This window comes from Podarcis bocagei, assembly GCF_964188305.1.
Source record: "Podarcis bocagei genome assembly, chromosome: 3".
Lineage (NCBI taxonomy): Eukaryota > Metazoa > Chordata > Lepidosauria > Squamata > Lacertidae > Podarcis > Podarcis bocagei.
Genome location: NC_138127.1, coordinates 18,752,357 through 18,774,120, shown reverse-complemented (window position 1 = coordinate 18,774,120; position 21,764 = coordinate 18,752,357). Strand labels below are relative to the sequence as shown.

Sequence of the window (21,764 nt, the reverse complement as noted above, 5' to 3'; positions counted from 1 at the left end):
GCATTTGGTCCCATTGCATATTATTTGTAGAAAGATGCTTGTGCTTCCTGGATTGAAAACACTGCTATTGTGGCCCCATCACCAATGTGGTTTATCCTTTTTTTGGCAAAGTGTAGTTCTGAAAACAAATATGAAGGCACCAAACAACAATCAGTTTTCTAAAAAAAAAAATATGGAACTAATAATGTTAATAATGACAAAAAAGGGCTTCTATGTGGCGAGAGAAGTGCAGCTAGAGGTTAAAGTTTTGAGCAGGGGAAAATGAATGGCAGCGCCTTTCTTCTATGACCCTCTGCATATATAAACAAGTATCAATCACACGTGAATTACAAAATACTCACACTCACGACTAGTATAGATATTGGAAAGGAAATATGGGGTCTCACTGTCATCTTTCCCTCCTAATGGTGTTGCATGGTATGTGATGACACTTGGAAGTGCAGTAGGAGGTGCTTAATCTTTTGCTCACTCACTGATTCTTCCTTCCAAATACTCCCACGTAAGTGTATAATTTCCCCCTTCAGCACACACACTGGCTTCCAAAATCAGGAGTGAGCTTTGACTGGGGGGAAAAACAACCTGGATTTGTTTGCTTTTTGCAGGGGAGAATGAGGACATATGGGAGAGTTTGAGCACCCCTCCCCACCATTCCTCCCCACCAAGTACCCACCCCTTCCCACTTCCCATTATTTTGCCAGACATGGAACTGGAAGCATTCATTTGATGGTTTTCTGCTCTTAGAACTGTCTTCTAAGCAGTTTTCTTCTGCTTTTAGAGCAGTGGGCTGTAGGGGCTTGTTTGGCCCTCAACATTCATGGTTCCATAAATTGCAGTGAAACAAACGTGCACTTTAGTTGAGAAGTATTGTTTGAGGTGATGTCCAATGAGATAAAACCACAGTATTTGATCTGTGGTGACTGCTTCATCCACACGTGTCAATGCTCAGGTTGATTCATTTAACACGTGTCTCAAAGCAGGAGACTAGGTCATGCAAATCAGGTGTTTTCCAAGGTTCCTCTTTATCCTTAGTGATAGTATATGCATGGTGGAGTTGACGCAGGGTGCACCTGCTCTTTCACATCATGGGTTGCAATACTGGATCAGCAGGTTGTCTGAACCAGACGTAAGGGATAAATATGAATATATTAACCTACCTTAAAGCGATACTGGCAGAATGCCTTTTATTTTTACGACCAAGAGCTATTTCATGTACTCATCAGCCTAGGATGCTACACTAGGTAAATGGCTAGTCCAGTTTGTGTTATCTGTGTTTCCTTACACTTCCCTGAAATTTCTTTCTCTCATCAGATTCTGCTCAATGAGTTTGACACTCGAAAACCCCAATATGAGCAGCTGAATACAGCAGGACAAGCGATAATGAAGAGACCAGGTGAACACCCACCTTCTCACGAAATGGTGAAGCAGCAACTGGCCGCTGTGGCGCAGAAATGGGATGGCTTAACCGGACAGCTGAGTGACCGATGCAACCGAATCGACCAAGCCATTGTCAAAAGCACAGAATATCAAAGCTGCCTGAAAAGCCTTTCTGAGAAGCTTAGTGTCTTGGATGATAAACTCAACAGCAGCCTGGCTATAAGTACAGACCCTGATTCTGTGAAGCGGCAGCTGGAAGTGGCCAGAGAAGTGAAAGAAGAAATTGAACGGGAAATGCCAAAGAGAAAGGCTGCTCAAGCTCTGTGCGAGGAATTGTCTGCACTGGTGGCAGAAGATTACTTGAAAGCTGAGCTAGCTAGGCAATTGGATGGCATCTTAAAACCCTTTCATGATATGGAACAAAAAGCAGGTTTGTTAACATCATCATCATCATTTTTTATTTGTATGCCACCTTTCCACAGTTAAAAAAACAATGCTCAAGGTGGCTTACAGCATGACAAGATTTACATAATTACAAAAGTCATAAACAAATAAATAAACCACATCAAATGAGATGAGATGATATTGAGGGCCTAGATTCTATGAATGGGTGGGTGAGAATAGCTGCATATTTCTAGACTGTGCCAGTTGTTTGAATCTTTTAAGATATCAAATGACATGTGATTGACAGTAGATTGTATATGTGTTTACCAGTGAGGGATTCACACATTGTAAATTAATGCTTCTATGTGAAATTTATGTAGGGAAAATACATGTATTTCTCCAACATTTATGTATTTGTCTTGACCATTCTACAGTTTCAGACAGTCTTAGGGTTCATCCACACTTCTATATGCCCTGCCGCTTTCCCCTGGAGAAGTTGGCGGTTTAGTGCTGAATCAGAACACACAGCAAAACCTGATTGCCATTTGTTCCGTTTAGCACTAAAGGGGGGGTTCCAGGGGAAAGTGACAGGGCAAAGCTGCTTGGATCCATGCTTTCCAGGCCTGGAAACTGAATTAGCTAGGCAAGCAGAAAACTGCTTGGACCCGTGCTTTCTAGGCACAGGACAAGAATGGATGAGCCCTTACTTTGGGGGTGGGGGTGTTTTAGACTCAACAAGGGAGTCCCAACAGGAGTTCTGTAAAGTTGTAACAGGACTGGCAGTGATCTTTGGAAGCATTTTATCTCAACGACTGTTGAGGGATTACTTCAAGCTTTACTGTTCATAGTGCATGTTGTTTATGTTTATGATGTTTATAGTGGCACTAGTGATCATACTATCCTGGTTACCTGATTAGTTCCCCACCCTCAAGAATCCCTTGTTGTCAAAGGATTATTATTATTATCAAGGGGTTATTATTTTAGGCTGCAATACTATTATTTTCCAAGCTGGTGGTCTGCAATAAACACTTCAGCTAACATGCTCCAATCTAAAATGGCAATAGGGTGCATTTTCCTATAACATAATGCTTCTCCTTGATTGAAATAACATCAACCAAAATCCTAGTTAGAAGCCACTCAGAGACACGGATTTTAAGAACTTTTGTTTGTTTGTCTTCTGCAGGCAATCACATTGAGCAACTTCAGTCAACTTACGTTAGTTCTCATCAGTTCCAGCAAATGTGTAAGGACTTTCAGGCCTGGTTGGACAAAAAGAAGGAAGAACAGAATCAGCCTTGCCCCATCTCTACCAAGCTGGAGTCTCTGTGGACATTAATTGATGATCAGAAAGAGTTCAAGGCTGCCTTGTCTGACCAGACTGGCTCTTATGAAAAAATCATTGCAGAAGGTGAAAGTTTACTCCAGAAGACTCAGGGAGCGGAGAAGGCCGAGCTGCAGGCCCAACTGAACTTGCTCAGAGGTAACTGGGATGAAATGAACAAGCAAGTTAAAGAAAGGCAAGATAAATTAAATGATTGTTTGGAAAAAGCCCTTAGATACAGAGAGCATGTAGAAAACCTACAACCCTGGATAGCGAAATGCCAAAGCAATATCTCTCAAATAGAAATGAGTATAGATCCTGCTCGGCTAGAGAATTCCATCGCTCAGGTGAAGAGCTGGCAGAAGGACCTAGACAAACACCAAGGGTTGGTGGAGCTATTAAGTAATGCAGCTGAAACATTACTCAGTGCCTGTCAGACAGACAAACACATTATTGAAGAGGAGAAGACACTGCTGATCCAGAACATGGATATAGTCACAGAACAACTGCATGCTAAGAGAGATGGTCTGGAAAAGATGTCTCAGAAACTGAAAGAGTTTCAAGAGTCATCAAAGGATGTTGAAGAGCAGCTGATGAATGTCAGAGAGCAGCTGGAAACACACGATTCTCTCAAACCCCAGACTTACAGTAACAAACACTTGACGATTATGCAGGCTCAGCAGAAAACACTCCAGGCCATGAAGGCTCAAGTGGACCTTACAAAAAAGCTTGCCCAAGAACTGGTGGCAGATGCTTCAGATTCATCAGGTGTCTCTGACCTCTTGTTGCAGGCAGAAACATTAGAAGAAGAATTCAGCACCATCAGTCAGCAGGTTGAAGATAAATGTTCATTCCTGGAGACTAAACTCCAGGGAATTGGCCATTTCCAAAACAGCATTCGAGAGATGTTTTCTCAGTTTGCAGAGTTCGACGATGAATTGGACAGTATGGATTCCGTGGGTAGGGATCTTGTCACACTGCAGTCACAGCGAAAGGATATAAAAACTTTCCTGAAAAAGTTGGAGGAACTCATAACCAGTAATGAAAATGCAAATAATACCTGCAAAATGATGCTCGCAAATGAAGCTGAAGCTTCTCCAGATCTTGCAGGTATAAAACGGGACTTGGAGGCTTTAAATAAGCAGTGCAACAAGTTGCTAGACAGAGCAAAAGCCAGAGATGAACAGATTGAAGGGACTATTAGCCGCGTTGAAGAGTTCTACAGTAAACTAAAAGGGTTTTCTAAACTGCTTGGGGAAGTTGAAGAGCATGAAGAGTCCCAGGGTTCTGTTGGAATGGAAACTGAGACGATAAATCAGCAGCTGAACGTATTTAAGGTAAGAAGGACCTTTCTGAGTTTTTAGAATTCTGTATTGTAAAATGAAAACTAACTGTAAGAATATTGTGACGTGAGCTCCTTAGTAGTCTAAACCCCCAAGGAAAAGTGATTGGGTTGGCCCTCCTTTTTCAGCTTATAGATCATGTCTTGTAAGCCAGTCAGTTTCTTAAGAATTGTGTTCAAAGTCATTTTTCATGTTTCCCAACAGAGGGTGCTTTTTGCCTATTTTAAGACGAGTGAGATCTAACATAACATACATTCCACCCAATGCATTCCCGTCTTGAGATCTAAAGCTTTATTAATAAGCAAGTTTTGTTTGTTTGTTTGTTTATGAATTCAAATGCCTCCTCTAATTTCAACGGAGAAACGGAATTGCTGCAAAATATTTACATCATAACATTTTTATTTGCCTTGTAATGAATAAGACTTGAGTTGTCCAACAGGAAGTGATATCACATGCTCCTTTGGTTTGGGGTCCTTGGAATTTACAAGTAATTTGCGGGTTGTGGTCTGAAGTTGTATGAAGTGTTCTCAGCTCAGTGTTCTCATGAAGCAATTTAGAAACTGAGAAGACCGTCTTCTCTTTGGTCAAAAGTTATTAGAGAAGCATTCTTAAGTTGTTTTAAAACAGAATGTCCTGCATTTTGCTTTGAAGATCTCCAGCAAAGCTGAGCTTCTTGGGTTCTCCTCTCCTCCCCTCTCCCACAGCTGTCATGATTAATGGTAATTTTTAAATGGTAATTTAGTGCAAATACACTAAATCATGGTTCTAGTCAAGCACGCAGAAGCGTTGTCAACTGCAGCTTTTGTTATTCAGAGCAAACTTTCCCAAACTTGGATCTTCAGCTATTGTTAAACTACAATTCCTATCATCCCTGACCACCAGTCCTGCTAGCTAGAGATGATGGGAATTATAGTCCAACAACAGCTAGAGACCTAAGTTTGGGAAACACTGCCCTAGAGCTTAACTAACACCGCTCAATTTACTTAAAAAGTTGGGATTATTTAAGAATCTTTATATTTCCTTTGCTTCCCATTGTTACTATACTGCCTGGCTGAGAAGGCTCAGTGCTTCTGTGGCAAGAGAGCCTTCTCATGAACAGATTGCTGAATGATGGGATAGAATGAGGGCAGAAGCAGCCCTGAACTTTCCCCACCTCCACACCCATTCAGAATATAGCCATAATCTTTCCCTGAGAGCAAGACAAAGCACAATGAACACAGCCTCCAGCATCCCACGCCCCAGAGGCATTGCACAGGCATGCAGGAAGAAATAGATCCTGCTCTGAGTAGTGTGTTCATATCTGTCAGAGCTGCTTCACGATCCTAGCTCACAGAGGATCACGCTAGCCAGCGGTCATTAAGTAAAAGTCTTTATTGAATTACAGTTTCCATTCTCACGCTGCTGTCTGCAACTCTACGTCTACTAGCTAGATCGGCGAGGCTCCGTCTGAGTCTCCGCCCCGTGCGCACCAACTTAATATCCTAGCCTTGCTCCACCTTTTCCTCCTGACTGTCCTCCTCTGGGTCCCTCTACCCCCCGGGGCTTCTTCCTTCCGGGATTCTTCTGACGCTGACCCGGACCCTTCTGCCTCCTTGCGCCGGGCTTTAGGACCCGGCTCCCTTTCGGGGCTGCTCACTGCGCCGCCTTCCTCTGCATTTGAACTTGGCGCGCGCGCCCAACCTTCCACTTTCCTCTTAACCGTTTCCTCGCTCCCCGATGGAGGTGTGGCCACTCCTGACTCCTGCCCTCCCTCCTGTGGTGAGCTGCCAGCGCTTCCCTCCTGGCTCCTTTCCTCTTCCCTGCTTCCTGGCGGTGACGCTGGTCCCGATTTCCAGCTGCTCCCCCCTGAGTCTCCTCTGGCTCTATCTTCCTGGGGTGCCTCCCTAGACTCCCCCCTTGCCCTGGCTACTGGTGCTCCTTTCTGTGAATCCTCTGATTCACTGGAAAGACTGGGAGATCTCGGGTCGTCGTCATCACTCATCCTTTCCTCTGTCTCCTCCCCTTCGCTCTCTGTTTCCTCCCTTGCCCGTGCCTCTGCACCTAAACCCCTGACATCCATCCCCCCCTCGAAGCCCCCCAGTCCCCCCTCCCCTCCTTCCGGTGCTGGAGCTGGGGGCTGCTGTTGCAAAGGGACGAACGTCGGATATCGGTCGCCTCCCGTGGCAGGCCTCCAGCGGAACTCTTCCAGGTCTTCCTCTCTGCTCTCGTTGACGACAGTCACCTCCTCTTCCATCTCTGTGCCGCCGTGCTCGAAACCAGGGTCGTCCCCGAAAATGTCCATGTCCGTCTCTCCCGCACTTCCTCCAGGCGGCGTTGCTCGGCCGGAACAGTCCAGCCACTTCCTGCGGAACTGCTCCTCCGGCCTATCGTCCCACCAATACGAGGGTTCTGAGACCGATCCCGAGGGTGACCCCTCCGGGGAACGGACGTCTCGTGTTGGTTCCTCGTCCGAGTCGAACCCCCTGAACGTGCTGTCCGAAAGCGTGGGCGTGAAAAGCCAGTCGTCGAAAAAGTCTGCTGGCATAGGTCTATGTGGGAAGAGGGCATGAAACTCGTCTTTGAGCAGAGGTTCGTCTAAAGCGTAGCCCGGCACCCAGCTGTTCGCACTGGCCGGGGTGCCCTCCCTGGCGAGAAAGTATTCTACTCCCTCTTCCCCCCATCTGGAGTCCAAAATCTCCGTGACTTCGTTGATGCGCTCCTCCTGTGCCACTCCCGCGTGCCCCGTTCCTTCTCTGAGCGGACTCGGCGCCGTTCCGGGTTCCTGGAACCTGTGCGGTGCCTTGTAGGGAGTGAGCACCGATCTGTGGAACACCGGATGCATTCTGGAACCCTCCGGAAGCGCCAGCCTGAAAGCCACCGGGTTGACCTGCTCTTCGACTTGGTAGGGCCCCAGTTGTTTATGCCCTAGTTTCTTCTTGGCCAACGACCTGGCCGGCACTGCATGGGCTGCTCCGCCTGCTCTGTCCAGATGAACTTCTTCTTCTTGGAGCTAAGGGTGTCAGTGATGGCCGCCGTCTGCATCGCGAAGCCCTTGATAAACTTGCGATAGAAGTTCGCAAAGCCGACAAACCGTTGGACCTCCTTCCGGTTGCGTGGGCTCTTCCAATCCAACACCGCTCGAACCTTGGCGCTGTCCATGGCGAGCCCCTTGGCAGACAGCTTGTAGCCCAGGAAATCCACCTCCGGCACGTCAAATTGGCACTTCTCCAGCTTGGCGTAGAGCCTGTGTTGCTGTAGCCTGCCCAGCACTTCCTTGACGTGCTTGTCATGTTCTTGCTGCGACTCCGAAAAGATCAGGATGTCATCCAAGAAACAGACGCACGTCTTGTAGAGAAGTCCCGCCAACACGTGATGCATAAATGCTTGAAAAACGTGAGCGCCATTTTGCAGTCCAAAAGGCATAACTCTGTATTCGTAGGTACCCAGAGGCGTGAACATGGCTGTCTTCCACTCATCACCTTCCCGCATGCGAATGAGGTTGTACGCCCCCCGCAGGTCCAACTTGGTGAACACCTTTCCCTTCCGTACCTTCGCCAGGAGGTCGTCGATGCGGGGCATGGGGAAGTCCGACGGCTTGGTCACACTGTTCAAAATCCTGTAATCCACTACGAGTCTTTTTTGGGGCGTGTCTCGCTTCTTAACAAAGAATACAGGACTGCCCCCCACTGCCTTAGACTCCCGGATGAAACCGCGCTCCAAATTATGATCGATGAAGTCTTTGAGTTCCTGCAGTTCGTCCTCAGACATGGAATACAGCTTCCCTTTAGGCAGCGCCGCCCCCGGCAGCAGGTCAATTTTGCAGTCATATGGTCTGTGAGGGGGTAGCCTGTCCGCCTCCTTCTCGCAGAAAACTTCCAGAAATTCTGCGTACTTGTGGGGAATCGCTTGCAGCGTGCCTAGCAGCAGCTTTGACTCCTCTTCCTCTCCTTCCTGCCTGGGTACGATGCAGTGTTCAGCACAAAAGGAAGAGCCGAAGACCAGCTGCCTCTGGAACCAAGCCATCGTTGGGCTGTGCTTGTCTAGCCAACTCATACCCAATACAATGGGCGTGTCAGACAGTTGAGTGACGTTGAAGCTGATGACTTCCCTGTGATTCCCAAGTCGCATCACCATTGGTGGCGTCTGCTTCACCACTTGCCCCCCTAGCAGCTCCCTGCCATCCACCGTGACAACCTGCAGGGGCAGTGTGGCCGGCAGCAACTGCACAGCGTGCCTGTCGACAAATTCCTGCCCTATAAAGTCCGCGTTGCTGCCGGAGTCGATGGTGATTGGCACGTCCATGGTGATTCCATTGGGCAGCTGGAGAGATGCTGTGAGCCGCACTACTGGTTTGGGCGGGAGGGGGTTCACTGGCTGTAAAATTTCTGGGGACTGCGTCACTAACACGTCTGGCTGGGCCCCAGTGCCTCTTCCTCCAGCCAGACATCGTCGTTTCCCTGCTGTGGTCCTCCCTGCTGCGTTGCTGCAGTCACCATTGCTGAGGCTGCAGTAAGCTTGTGGGGCCTCTGGGGACACTCTTTCGCCATATGCCCTGGCTGCTCACAGACGTAACACTTCCTGGTCCCTCTAGGAGGCTTCGCCTTCACTGCTGCCGGTGCTAGGGCTCTGGTTGCTGACTGAGCCCTTGCACCTCCAACCTCCATAGGTTCGGCTCCTCCTCCTGGCGGAGGCGTGGATTGCGTTCGCGCTGCTTCTCTGGGAAAGAAGGAGGGGCCCCCGGCTGGTTCGCGCCCTCCACGTCCTTCGTCCTTGCTCCACGGACGTCCTTCCAGCCTCACCCCCACGGCCAGTGCCCTCTGAACGACCTCCTGGGTGGTTCGGGGTCTCTCCCCCCTCGCTATCTCATCTTTAATCGAGTTGTGCAATCCCTCCCAAAAGAGGTCTCTTACAGGAGCCGAATCTCTGTCCCATTCCAGGGCGCTGACCAAGGCGAAAAAGCGTGCATGATACTGTCTGACGCTGGCCCTCCCTTGTCTCAGCCCATGCACCTCCTTCCGTGCAAGATCAATGTCAATACTTGATAAGAAACACCCATCCATCGCTTTAATAAAGGCATCCGCATTCTGGAGCGCCGGATCGTTATCTCTCCATAAATTGCGCACCCATGCTTTCGCCTCCCCATGCAGATGGGACATGATGAACCCCACTCTCTCCTGTTCATCTCTAAAGTCTTTATGCAACAGTTGCAGTGCGCACAGTACGTCGGCTCTAAAGTTGGGATACTGTTGCAGGTTCCCATCGAAGTGAGAGAGCAGCCCGCCTGTCCGTCTCGCCAACCCAATTCCCTCCTGCCGGGGTGGTTGCTTTGCCAGTACGTCTAACCTGACCTGGAGATCCCTGCAGGCGGCAGCTGCCTCGTCCTCTCTCTTCCTGGATGCGAGAACCTCGGCGTTCAGTTGTGCCACTGCTTTTCTGAGGTCCTCTATCTGCTGCTCAGCCGTCATGTCGCTTGCTGTTCGTGAGCTCGCTAGTGGGCGCCTGTTTCTCTCCCCTCCTCGAGGCTGCAGATGCCCACAATGTTGGAGACGGAGCCTACTGTCAGAGCTGCTTCACGATCCTAGCTCACAGAGGATCACGCTAGCCAGCGGTCATTAAGTAAAAGTCTTTATTGAATTACAGTTTCCATTCTCACGCTGCTGTCTGCAACTCTACGTCTACTAGCTAGATCGGCGAGGCTCCGTCTGAGTCTCCGCCCCGTGCGCACCAACTTAATATCCTAGCCTTGCTCCACCTTTTCCTCCTGACTGTCCTCCTCTGGGTCCCTCTACCCCCCGGGGCTTCTTCCTTCCGGGATTCTTCTGACGCTGACCCGGACCCTTCTGCCTCCTTGCGCCGGGCTTTAGGACCCGGCTCCCTTTCGGGGCTGCTCACTGCGCCGCCTTCCTCTGCATTTGAACTTGGCGCGCGCGCCCAACCTTCCACTTTCCTCTTAACCGTTTCCTCGCTCCCCGATGGAGGTGTGGCCACTCCTGACTCCTGCCCTCCCTCCTGTGGTGAGCTGCCAGCGCTTCCCTCCTGGCTCCTTTCCTCTTCCCTGCTTCCTGGCGGTGACGCTGGTCCCGATTTCCAGCTGCTCCCCCCTGAGTCTCCTCTGGCTCTATCTTCCTGGGGTGCCTCCCTAGACTCCCCCCTTGCCCTGGCTACTGGTGCTCCTTTCTGTGAATCCTCTGATTCACTGGAAAGACTGGGAGATCTCGGGTCGTCGTCATCACTCATCCTTTCCTCTGTCTCCTCCCCTTCGCTCTCTGTTTCCTCCCTTGCCCGTGCCTCTGCACCTAAACCCCTGACAATATCAAACATTTCCAAATAAAAGACAATGGGGAGAGGAACTGAAGAAGCTGCAATTCAACTGTCCTCTCTGACAGCTGTTGCTTACATATGTATTAGCGGCAGATATTTATTTCATTTACTACGTGCACCAAATGAAGAGCCAGCCCTCCTGTGACAGAGTGAAGGTGAGGTCAAGCAGAGTCCTGGGCGAGGTCCAAAAAGGCTGAGATTAGCATTCATTCCAGGGGGTTGTCCCAAGAGTCATGACCTGGGATCATGCCAGGCATTATGCAGCCAAGAGGTTTCATCCAAACCTGGTTCCCAGGATCAAGAAAAGTACTGATTAATCAGTCAGGGCAAAACAAAGAAGTGTGGAGGTGAGCTAAGGCAAAGGCAACAGGCCACTGGCTGTGCATTTGTTCTGCTGAAGCATAGTTCTGGTTTCTGTCTTGTAACCCCGGCCCTCATCCAAGAAAGCTGCCTGGCAGAATTTATTTTAATATCCAGTGTGCCTAAGATAAACTGAGTGGCTGAAAGCAAAAGAAACTTCCATGCCATAATGAACTTTCATTTCCTAAGATGGCACAGAAGGGAAGCACAGCACTAGGTCCTCTTGCCTGCTAAACACCAGAATCAGTAGAATAAAGGCATATAAAGGCCTGAGCAAATGAAACATTATTTACCTGGCATACAAAAAATAACAGAAGGAGCCCTTCTGAGCCAAAGATAGGGCTCCCCTGATGAAAAAGCCCTGTTTCAGGTTATCAGACAATAGGATCTGAAGAGATATAACAGTGGGCAGTGGAAGCAACCGCTTTTTAAGGTACACTTGCTTCCAAGATGGGTTTTTTAAACTTGAAAGTCATAAAAAGTACTTAAAGGATTGCTTTTTCCTATGTATTTCCTTCAGTGTGACCAAGCAAAGTCAGAGGTCTTGCTTTGCATCTCCTCAACGGCAGATATGCAGTGGGTGAGAACAATGAACAGGGCAATATCAGTTACGGCACCAGTGCTCTGGACTGCCCTCCCCAGGAAAGCATGTCTGGACCCACCATTGTGTACATTTCACAAGCTCTTTAAGAGCTCTTTTGCAAACCCTTTGACTTGAGGGTAGCTGATGGCTATTAGCAGCTCTCTCCTACTGTGATGATAGTGGTTGTGCTACTACCATTTGTTTTTCTGTACAGTATTGTTTTACTGGCTTTTCTTTTTTAAAAGAAATGTGACAGGCTTTCCTTGCCATATAACATTGCAAGGTATCCCCCAGATAAATATGGGATGAACAGACGTTTGAGAATTTCCCCTGTCTTTCTCCACCACATCCTTGAAAAGGGATCAATGATATCCCTAAGGAGCTGTAGTCTAAGCAATCTACTGGCCTGTTCAGGCTTTCTTTTTGTAATTTGCAGTAAGAATTGTAACAGTTTTGTTACCTCTTTGGGTAAAGTTTGTAATTATTACTTCATTTTATAATGTATATGAAACAGAACAAGAGACAAAAAATAAAAGATGAAAAACAAAACTATAAAACAGGAACGTAGAATGAGTTAAAATAACAGAGTAAAGACTTTCAACTTTACCAGATCATCTATAGTTGCAGATTTGCCAGGCTTGTGACAAAGGTTGTCTTGAAAATTATGGTACCGCTGTATATTTCATAAAGCAATGCCAAATCATATCAAAAGTGTAAGATTTGGGCTGTTTTCTATTGAGTTGCAATTACTATTCATGCTGTCAAGATCATATATAAGACTAGTTCTTTTGACAATATATATTTACTTTGGTATCATAAAAAATATTCAGTAACATTAATTTTGGACAACAAACAATATTTTCTTTAGTGATATTTATCATTTCTCTCAAAATTAAATTAAATTTTGCACCAACTGACATTCCCGCTATAAATGATAATATGTGCCAAGTTTATTGCAAACCCTCTAACAGTCAGGTGATACAGAATAAAATATTTTTGACATTTGCAAAGGCTTGCAACACCATCTGTGTAACATTTTTAAGTTTTCCCTAAGGAAACCAGAAACAGATTTTTAGGGTCATGATGCCCAAGTTTAATTCCAGTCCTTGGGAATAATTTGTGTGCCAATATCCAGTTCCCATATCTTTTTAAGGGGTGGCATAGATCCATAAGTTACATTGAGCAATGTAGAGTACAGTTTAGAAACTAATCCTTTCTCCGCTCTACCCATTGTGCTTAATAATTTTTCAGAAGGTGTTAAGGGTCTTAGAGCTTGTGTTTTTACATGTTCTTTTAAAAATAAAACTATGAATTTAATTACAATAAATCCAGTTTGTGTTAAGTTAAGCCTTCTTTCTCTCTGACAGTTTTCACAATTTTTTCTTAATGTCACAAGTAAACGCTACACTTTTTTGGTTTAGACTGCAACAAGCTCTTTCTGTGTCTGATTGTGTTTTGGGAACTTCTGACATGGAGAACTGGTGTTTCAATACATGCGTGTGTATTGGGGTACTGTATATTTATTTATTATTTATTACATTGTATATCCCACCTTGGGACGCAGGTGGCACTGTGGGTTAAACCTCAGCGCCTAGAACTTGCCGATCGCATGGTCGGCGGTTCGAATCCCCGCGGTGGGGTGAGCTCCCGTCGTTCGGTCCCAGCTCCTGCCCACCTAGCAGTTCGAAAGCACCCTTAAGTGCAAGTAGATAAATAGGTACCGCTTTATAGCGGGAAGGTAAACGGCGTTTCCGTGTGCTGCTCTGGTGCCGGTTCGCCAGAGCACCTTCGTCACGCTGGCCACGTGACCCGGAAGTGTCTGCGGACAGCGCTGGCTCCCGGCCTCTAGAGTGAGATGAGCGCACAACCCTAGAGTCTGTTAAGACTGGCCCGTACGGGCAGGGGTACCTTTAGGTAAAGGTAAAGGTACCCCTGCCCGAACGGGCCAGTCTTGACAGACTCTGGGGTTTGTGCGCCCATCTCACATCTATTGGCCGGGGGCCAGCGCTGTCCGGAGACACTTCCGGGTCACGTGGCCAGCGTGACAAAGCTGCATCTGGCGAGCCAGCGCAGCACACGGAACGCCGTTTACCTTCCCGCTGGTAAGCGGTACCTATTTATCTACTTGCACCCGGGGGTGCTTTCGAACTGCTAGGTTGGCAGGCGCTGGGACCGAGCAGCGGGAGCGCACCCCGCCGCGGGGATTCGAACCGCCGACCTTTCGATCGGCAAGCCCTAGGCGCTGAGGCTTTAGCCCACAGCCTTTATATCCCACCTTGCCTCCAAAGAGATCAAGGCAGCATAAAGCTTCCCACTTCTCCATTAACCTCACAACAGTCCTGTAGGCTAGGCTGAGAATTGGTGACTAGCCCAAGGTCACCCAGTGAGCTATATGACCAAGTGGGGATTTGAAGCTTGTTCTCCCATGACCTAGCATGACACTCTGTTTTATTTATTTATGAAAACACTCAGCATGTTCATTCCATGTACATTTTATCTAGAACATCTTTGGGTTGTATTCACGTAGTCATGCTTAGAGTAGTCCCACTGGAAACTACGGTAACAGAAGTTAAATCATTTCTAAAGCGCTGTTGATTTCAATGGATCTGCTCTAAGCACGACTAAGTCTGGATCCAATTTGCTTGGCAGAATGTGTTCATCACATGCAACAATGCATTTTGGCAACAGTCGCGCACAGAGCTTCACAAATCCCTGTTGTTGGACTACAAAGATTAGTCTTTTTCTTTGTCTTTAGCATCCGATTCAGGTTATGTGAGGGCAACTTGAATGGGTTTAATAGCACACTTCTGAAGGTCCTTTCGGAAGGACCTCTCTTTTTCTTGAAGATATGCACCCATGTTTGCAAGAAGAAGAAATATAGAGCTTTGTATTATTATTTCTATGAACCATTCTATGAATGGTTACAATTGGGGGGTGGAAACCAATGGCTAAAATGTTTTGATTTGAAAGACAGTTAAATTGATCTTTTAATCTACTCCTTGACAATACCTGATGGGTATTTTTATATGTTTTATTACAAATACTGTGTGTTTTAAATTTTGTTTTCCCTCTCTGATTATTTTTTTGGGGGGTGTTATTGGGTTGTTCTTATTTTTATTATGTATCTTGTGTTTTTATATTGTGATTTTATCCTGTTAACCACCCTGAGACCTGTGGGTATAGGGCGGTATATTAATTTATTATATTATATTATATTTATTATATTATATTATATTTATTATATTATATTATATTATATTATATTATATTATATTATATTATATTATATTATATTATATTATATTATATTATATTATATTATATTATATTATATTATATTATATTATTCCTGATAATCCGTATGATCTATTTTTATATATTTAAATGCATTTTAAACCACGCTTCATTTACAAATAGGAATATGAAAAGTGGTTCACATTATCCACTTTATCCAGTAATAAGTCAACAGTCAACCGCAAAATTGTAGATTTTTCTCACAGTATATGCCTTTTGAGATGATGGTGTGGGCTTCTTTCAGACAGTGACGTGGTTTTCATGCCACACTAAGACAAACCATCTCTTAGTGCAAGTGTGCTGCTCCCAGAGAGGAGATAATGGTCATCTTGCTGCTCCTCAGTTGTTTTGCTGCTACACCAGACTGAGCTAAGCCATGGTTTGACTTAGCCTGTCATCTTAACTTGGGCTTGTGGCATGTCTCTCTCCAGCATAATCATGATCTGTAACCAAGGTGTTTCCTGTGGACGACCACCATTTGAGGCAGAGACCTAGCTTTTTGGTCTCCGTTCCTTGTTTTAGCAGTAGGCTACGGTGAGGGGTTGAGGGTATGTGTATTGCTATTGTCCATAACTGCACCATCTCCTTTACCAGCAAATCTCTTGATCCTGGGACAGGCTATCAGAGGGTCTGCACCTGGTGCTTGGTCAAAGAAGCAGACTGGGGATGCTGCTGGTCTATCAACTACCCTGTTTCGCAGCAGCATGTTTGATCAAGCTGGTCAAGGTAGTCTCTGGACTACTTCAATATCCATTAGAGGCTGCCACTGTATTGGCTGAGCTCAAGACTTAAGGCCTTCATTACAACCATGCAGCTCTCTCAAATGGTCATTTGAGAGACACCCTTGATGTAGTCTTTGCCCCAGATGACATGAGGGATGGACTGAGGTTGGGTGTGGAAGTGCACTGCTTTGTCATGGTCCGATCATTTCCTGGTATAGTTTAGATTGGTAGCAACAATTTCCTGACTGGGAGCTGCCATTAGAAGTTTTGTGGCCAGGTACCATAAATATGCTGGTGTCACTCAGCCATAACATCTGAATTAGGAGCAATTTTGCATGCCTTGGAACAGTGCCTGGACCCAGTTTTAGCTTATTGTTGTTTTTACTTGTTTTGAATGTTTTAAATACTTGTTTTTAGTAAAAAAAAAATACTGTTATTGTTACTGGTTTATTCTTTTTGTAAACCGCTTTGAGGTTTTATTATAATCAACGGTATATAAATGTTGTGAAATAAACAAACGGATATACATGACGTGCAAAGCAGACCACTAAGTAATAGTAAAGTAATGAAGTTCAAGTGGTAGTCCCAAGCTCATTGGAGGAAGGGAATAGCAAATTGGAATTGCGACTAGTGACTCTCCTTTGAAATCATTACCAAGAACGATGGTCCATAGGCATATATTTTTACAATTAACAGTAGTCAGTCCGCTTTTAACGAGTATTGCTTTTGGGTAGTTGAGAAGAAGATTGTCTGCTTGTAGTTCTTATATCTTATCTATCGGTATTTACATAGAGAAAAGAGGATTTTGTTTTGTATTCAGAAATCCTACCCAAGAACAAATCTTCCAGTGTTTCCAATCAAAGCTCCATTTTCAGTTACTTACAGTAGCTGGCATATTGTATTTCATGGTGTTTCTCTTTCATTCTCTCACTTTCATTCAGTTTTATTGTAGACCTTTGTGCTTTAAAGAAAGTACGCATTGAATGAACGTGGGCAAAAGAAGAATTCAGCAGATGAACTTGCTTTACTTGGGTTACACCATCAAAGAGCCAACCAGCTAAGATGATCCTGGAAAAAAAAAAGCCCTTGTTTAGTTTGTATTTTGCTGAACATTTTAATGAGCTACTTCACTCTAGGGTGGGGTTGTGGGGAAGCAGCGTTCAATCTCTGCCACGTAATTACCATCCTTGAAATGTCTGCAAAATATTTCAGCCATAAACCTGCCACACTCTTTATTTATTCTTTTATTTATTAAAGCACATGGAATTTATGTCAGTTTCTATCACTGAATGGCTCATTAAATCCCCTCCCCCATTTAGACCATTACTAGATGCGGAAAGGGTCAGTATATTTCCAGTGTTCAGATATATGTCAAGAGGTGCCTTCTAATTGCGCTTCATAGGAGATCTGGGCCTGGATGAATATCCCAGTTGATGAGCTTGAACTAATATTTAAATTGGTTTAGGTCAGTGTCCTAGATGGTGGCCTCTTACCTTGTTGATCGAATCAGTGCAATGTGTTAATTCTTCCCTGAAGTATGTGGTTTCTTTTCACAGGCGCCTTCAAAAGTAAAATTATATTTTGCCGCTGCACCAACTTCAATATTTGCATCTGTTTTGCAGCTTAAATATAAAATGAAGAAAGAATAATAATTTACTATCACTACATTAAAGAAAAAACTCGACATACATTTGGGGTGGCTGTCTGCATACAGACCTTATCATTTGTCCAGAGCCCTCTGTGAATTCTAATGCTCACATGGAGCTCCTTTACAGATGGTCTTCCCCATTCATTTAAATGGAAGGAGTAGCTGCGTGTGTCAGTTCAGGTGCTGCCTTGGACATGTACAGTGCCTGTTCAACAAATCCATGCTCAGCTGACTATAAATACATTCTGGGTTGGGAGTGACAGACTTCCTTCAAAGGAGGGTCTTAAGGTTCATTGTCATTCCAGTACTGACCCATTTTGCTGCTTGAAGCAGAGCCCAGATAGTATCTCCTGCCCCCCATCTAGGGCCACTTCTTTGAAAACACTTGCTGCACTTTTTGGGAATATCCTTTGTGGCACACAATAAGAGTAGTGAATATGGAGTAGTGAATATGCATGGCAATGGACTGCCAGAAACTTCACTCCTGTCTTCGATTATCCCTTCTTATAGTGCTGCCTTCCCAAGGGAGGGGAACTTTTTCTGCTGTAGTTTTTGTATATGGTTTGTTGTGACTGCAGCTGGTGGTGTGAAACATTGTATTTTTAGTGGGACATGATTGTTGTTAGCAATGTGGGCATTTTTATATGTAGATATGCTGGTATATATATGGCAAATAAATTAACAATCCAACAGCTTTTAGAAATGAGCTGCTCTCCTTGCTCTGTATTATTTTTACTCTTTTTAGTGCTTTAGCTATTTATTTTATTAAAAATATAATATGCCTTCCATCTGAATAGATCCAGAAACAAATAAGTAAAACTACTCATGCTATTACCTCAATATAGTGTGGTTTTTAGGAGTACTGTATTGGGTGAGATTTTTGAAAAGTTGCAGCACTTCTTTGCATGTTGGGATTTGCAGTTGTCTGAGAGCCAGGAAGTGTAAAAAAAATCAAGCAAATCCCTTTTCATTGGATTAACTGGATTGTGAATGAAGAATGCATTCTGTAGTCATTCAGAGAGACCAATTTGCTGGCTAAATCCCTAATTATAGAATATGATGTACATGTGTTACAAATATAGAGCAAAGGATGCAATCCTATGGAGATTTTTCATGGGGCTTGCTCAGAAGTAAGATCTGGCTGTTAATTAAAATTGATTTATGGTGATGGTGGAAAGTAATTCAATTTGATTGAATTCTTATTATACAGCTGGTTAGTTTAGTTTATAATGCTACATACCATTAAAAGTGACCATCCACTATATTCAGATTCCTGTTAATCTGCATAATTTGTAAGTACTGGATTATTATTTTTGTTATGAAGCAGAATAAGTGCAGTTTGTCAGTGTTTTAGAAGGGTCCTGGGTAGTCTGGCCCATATTTGTATGGTGTCAGGTTACCCGGTTAAGCAATATGTACTAAATTTTTGACATTTTGAACTAATTAGCACCGGTTTTTCCATTCTGCTTGTGAGCCACCACCCACCCACCCCCTTTTCCTCCAGAATTAGAGAGCACAGACTCCGAGATGCAGGAGTGCTGCAGACAGGAACTTTCTCCTTTGTACACCTCCCCCTGAAAAGGCTCAGCCGCTTTCAGAGACAAGACAAACAGTAAAAGTGAAAGATGGCTAAGTAAAGTCATGTGGGGCAGGAAGCGTAAGGGGGAAGAGCTAAGAGGTCAGGCACCTCCTAATGCTCGGTTGGAATAATACTCAGGGAACGAATGCGATAGGAGCAGATGTTGCCTAAAGAATAGCAAAGGGCGTTTCTTTTAAGCTCACTATTGGGAGGGATGCCTGTCAGACCATAAGAAACCAGGGAGAGCCGGAAAGCTTATCAGCTGCGCTGGGCAGGACATGTGAGCGTTTATTGTTGTGAGCTCTTTTTAATGCCTTCTTCGCTACAGCTGCGCTTCAAGACGGAGATGAAAACAGTGACCACGCTCTTTTAGCCACCGTTTATGCAAAAAAAAAAGTCCTGCTGAATTTAAACAGAATGTGAATCTGTTGTGCCTTTGTGCCGGAGTGGAGGAAGAAATGCTCTAGTTTCCTGCTGTGTTGCCTTAAAACAGGACAACAACTTTCAAGGAATGTGTTCTGCGAGTGAAACTGGGGGGAAAGTTTCTTTTCCTACTAATTCTCTTCCGTTGCTTTTTTGTATTATTATTATTTCATTGGTCTGGCTCCTCAGAAAACTGTTGTGTTTCCCATGGAACTTCTGAACGCGCCACAGAGAAGCTTTGAGGAAGCAAGGAATAAACTGCCTTTTGAATCGAGGTTATTTATAGCTGCTGCCAAAAAAGGGGGAAAGCTTCTTCTTTTATTATTATTATTACAACTCTGGATGTACCTTTGTTTTTCCTGAAGCCTTTCTCTGTGCCTTGGTCTCCACAGTCCACAGCTCTTCTGGTTTGTTTTTCTTCAAAAGCGTCCACAACATGGCTTATTTATAAAGGAGATGGAATTCTGCAAGCCATTTAAATGGATTACAGTTAATCTGTCACCTCCTGAATATAGCGTGCTGCCTGCGATAATGCTGATTCATTTTGAAGACTTAATCTGGAGATTTAAGACACACATTTTGACCTAAAAATTGAAATGGAATGCTATGTGGGAAGTTCTGAGTCTTTTGAGCCACTTAAAGATTTTCCTGGGGTTTGGGGGTTTGTACATTTTGTTGGTGTCTTTGTGCGTTGAGTTAGTATTTTAAAATATTAAAAGGTGTGGGGTTTTTTTGTTTCCCCTCTCCCCACCCACCCCCTTAAGCTCAAGCACTTTATATTTTAGGGACAGGGAGAGAAATGTTTTAAATCACAGCCAGGTAAACTTACACAGATGCACTGATTACGACCTTAACCGCCTCATAAATTATTTCCTGTGTTTTAGTATGTAAGCAACTTTCTGCTGAGGGCAAGTTTACTGTACTTTTTAAAAACTGCTTTTCTATTACTTTATTTTAATTTTTACTTTATGTGTGTTGCATGTCTCCAATAAGATAGCCTAGCATCAGTGCTAGATCTGTTAATTCCTGCAGAAATGGGGAAGCCGCTGAGCAGGCCAGACTGTTTACGCCAGAATCCTCCTTGTGTAGGAAAAGGTGATGAAGAAGAAGAGGATATAAATATTGAGGACTGTTATGTTCCCCAGAGGTCAATCTATGACACAGTGCGGCTGAATGAACAGATTGACTCAGGTTCTAAAGGCAGCCTCTCCTCCAGGCATTTCTCAGATCGGACTTTGCCGTATAGTCATAGAACACTGGACCTTAGTACATTGTGCTCCAATGGTGCCCTCTCCTCCTCTAGTGTCTTTGAACTCAGAGGACGGGAAGCCAATAAGCTAGATGAAAAAATGATCTTTGATGCCCTTAAGCTGAACAGTGACATCATTCGAACAGCTGGCTTGCCCAAAGCAAAGTATCACACAGAAAAGAAAGAACATAGGAGATCCTGGAGGATGCTTGTCCCACCAAATTTTGCAGACTATGCAAATAAAAGTGAGTGCTCACTTGCTGGGACTGTTGATGTGTCCGACTTAGCAGCAACAGGCCAGGTCAAATGTGGGACTAGTTCTCTAACTTCTGAAGAAGATGACTCTGGTCTGTGCAGTCCTCCAGCAGAAAGAGAAGAAAAACGAGATGTGCTAGAAGGGGAACAAACTCAATTTAGGAGCATATCTTCCATAGACGATAATCAGTTTGTAGGTAAATTTGGATCATTTTCTCCTACCATTTCTAGTAGTGAACATCAAATTTCATTGCTTACCTCCAGAAGTGCTCCTACCAGTGGACACTGTCGAGTAAAATTGCAGAATGCTTCACATATAGAGCAAGAATCTTTCTGGAACTATGAGGGCAACCAAGGGGAAGGAGATGGACATTGCAGTCCACTGACATATTTGAAAGAAGACCTCTTAGCACATCCAGCATGGCTCCAGGATGGTGAAAGGGAACATGATTTCACTTTAGACAAAGAGGAAGTGAGGAACAGCGCTGAAGTTAATGAGCCATTAGACACCCAAGACAGGATGATTGAAAAGGACCTCCTGGATATTGCAACTCAGGATATAGATATTTATGATGATGATGATGATGCAGCTTTACATGCTAGTGATACGGACTTAGTAAAATATGTGATTTTGCATGAAACTGAGGAAAGTAATATGGCCCATACAAGTGCAATAGAATTGTCCTGTCCGGCTTTAGAGGCTAATAATACCACAAGCTGTCAAAAAGCAAATCCAGTCAGCGCTGAATTCAGCTTTTGGACTACAGGCATGCAAATAGAACAAACCTTGGATACAGTGTGCAATGGCATGTTGTCTTATAAGGTAATTCCAAACTTAAATGCATTCTTTTCATGCTGCAGGGTGGGTTATTTGTTATTTATTATTATTTTTTCTTCTGTAATTGCATCATGAATGCTTATGTTTAGAT

The 21,764-nt window shown here is 44.7% G+C and overlaps 1 protein-coding gene and 1 long non-coding RNA gene across 16 annotated transcripts in view; one reads left to right on the top strand and one right to left on the bottom strand.

Annotated features, from left to right (window-relative positions):
* Nucleotides 1-21,764, top strand: part of LOC308583243 (dystonin-like) — a 313,796-nt gene that overhangs the window by 214,637 nt on the left and 77,395 nt on the right. For all 14 annotated transcript variants that reach the window (XM_081187021.1, XM_081187022.1, XM_081187032.1 and 11 more), the window contains 2 exons: nucleotides 1,309-1,804; nucleotides 2,942-4,416. In XM_081187021.1, coding sequence (XP_081043147.1) covers nucleotides 1,309-1,804; nucleotides 2,942-4,416 — 1,971 coding nt within the window. The remainder of the gene's footprint in view (nucleotides 1-1,308; nucleotides 1,805-2,941; nucleotides 4,417-21,764) is intronic.
* Nucleotides 3-20,368, bottom strand: LOC308583270. Of its 2 annotated transcripts, XR_014006149.1 has the most exons (4): nucleotides 19,680-20,368; nucleotides 17,175-17,303; nucleotides 16,565-16,749; nucleotides 3-118 (listed from the first exon to the last, which is right to left on the bottom strand). It is a non-coding gene; the product is annotated as an uncharacterized lncRNA (long non-coding RNA). The 2 variants fall into 2 exon arrangements; XR_014006150.1 differs by lacking the exon at nucleotides 3-118 and having other exon boundaries at nucleotides 16,178-16,749.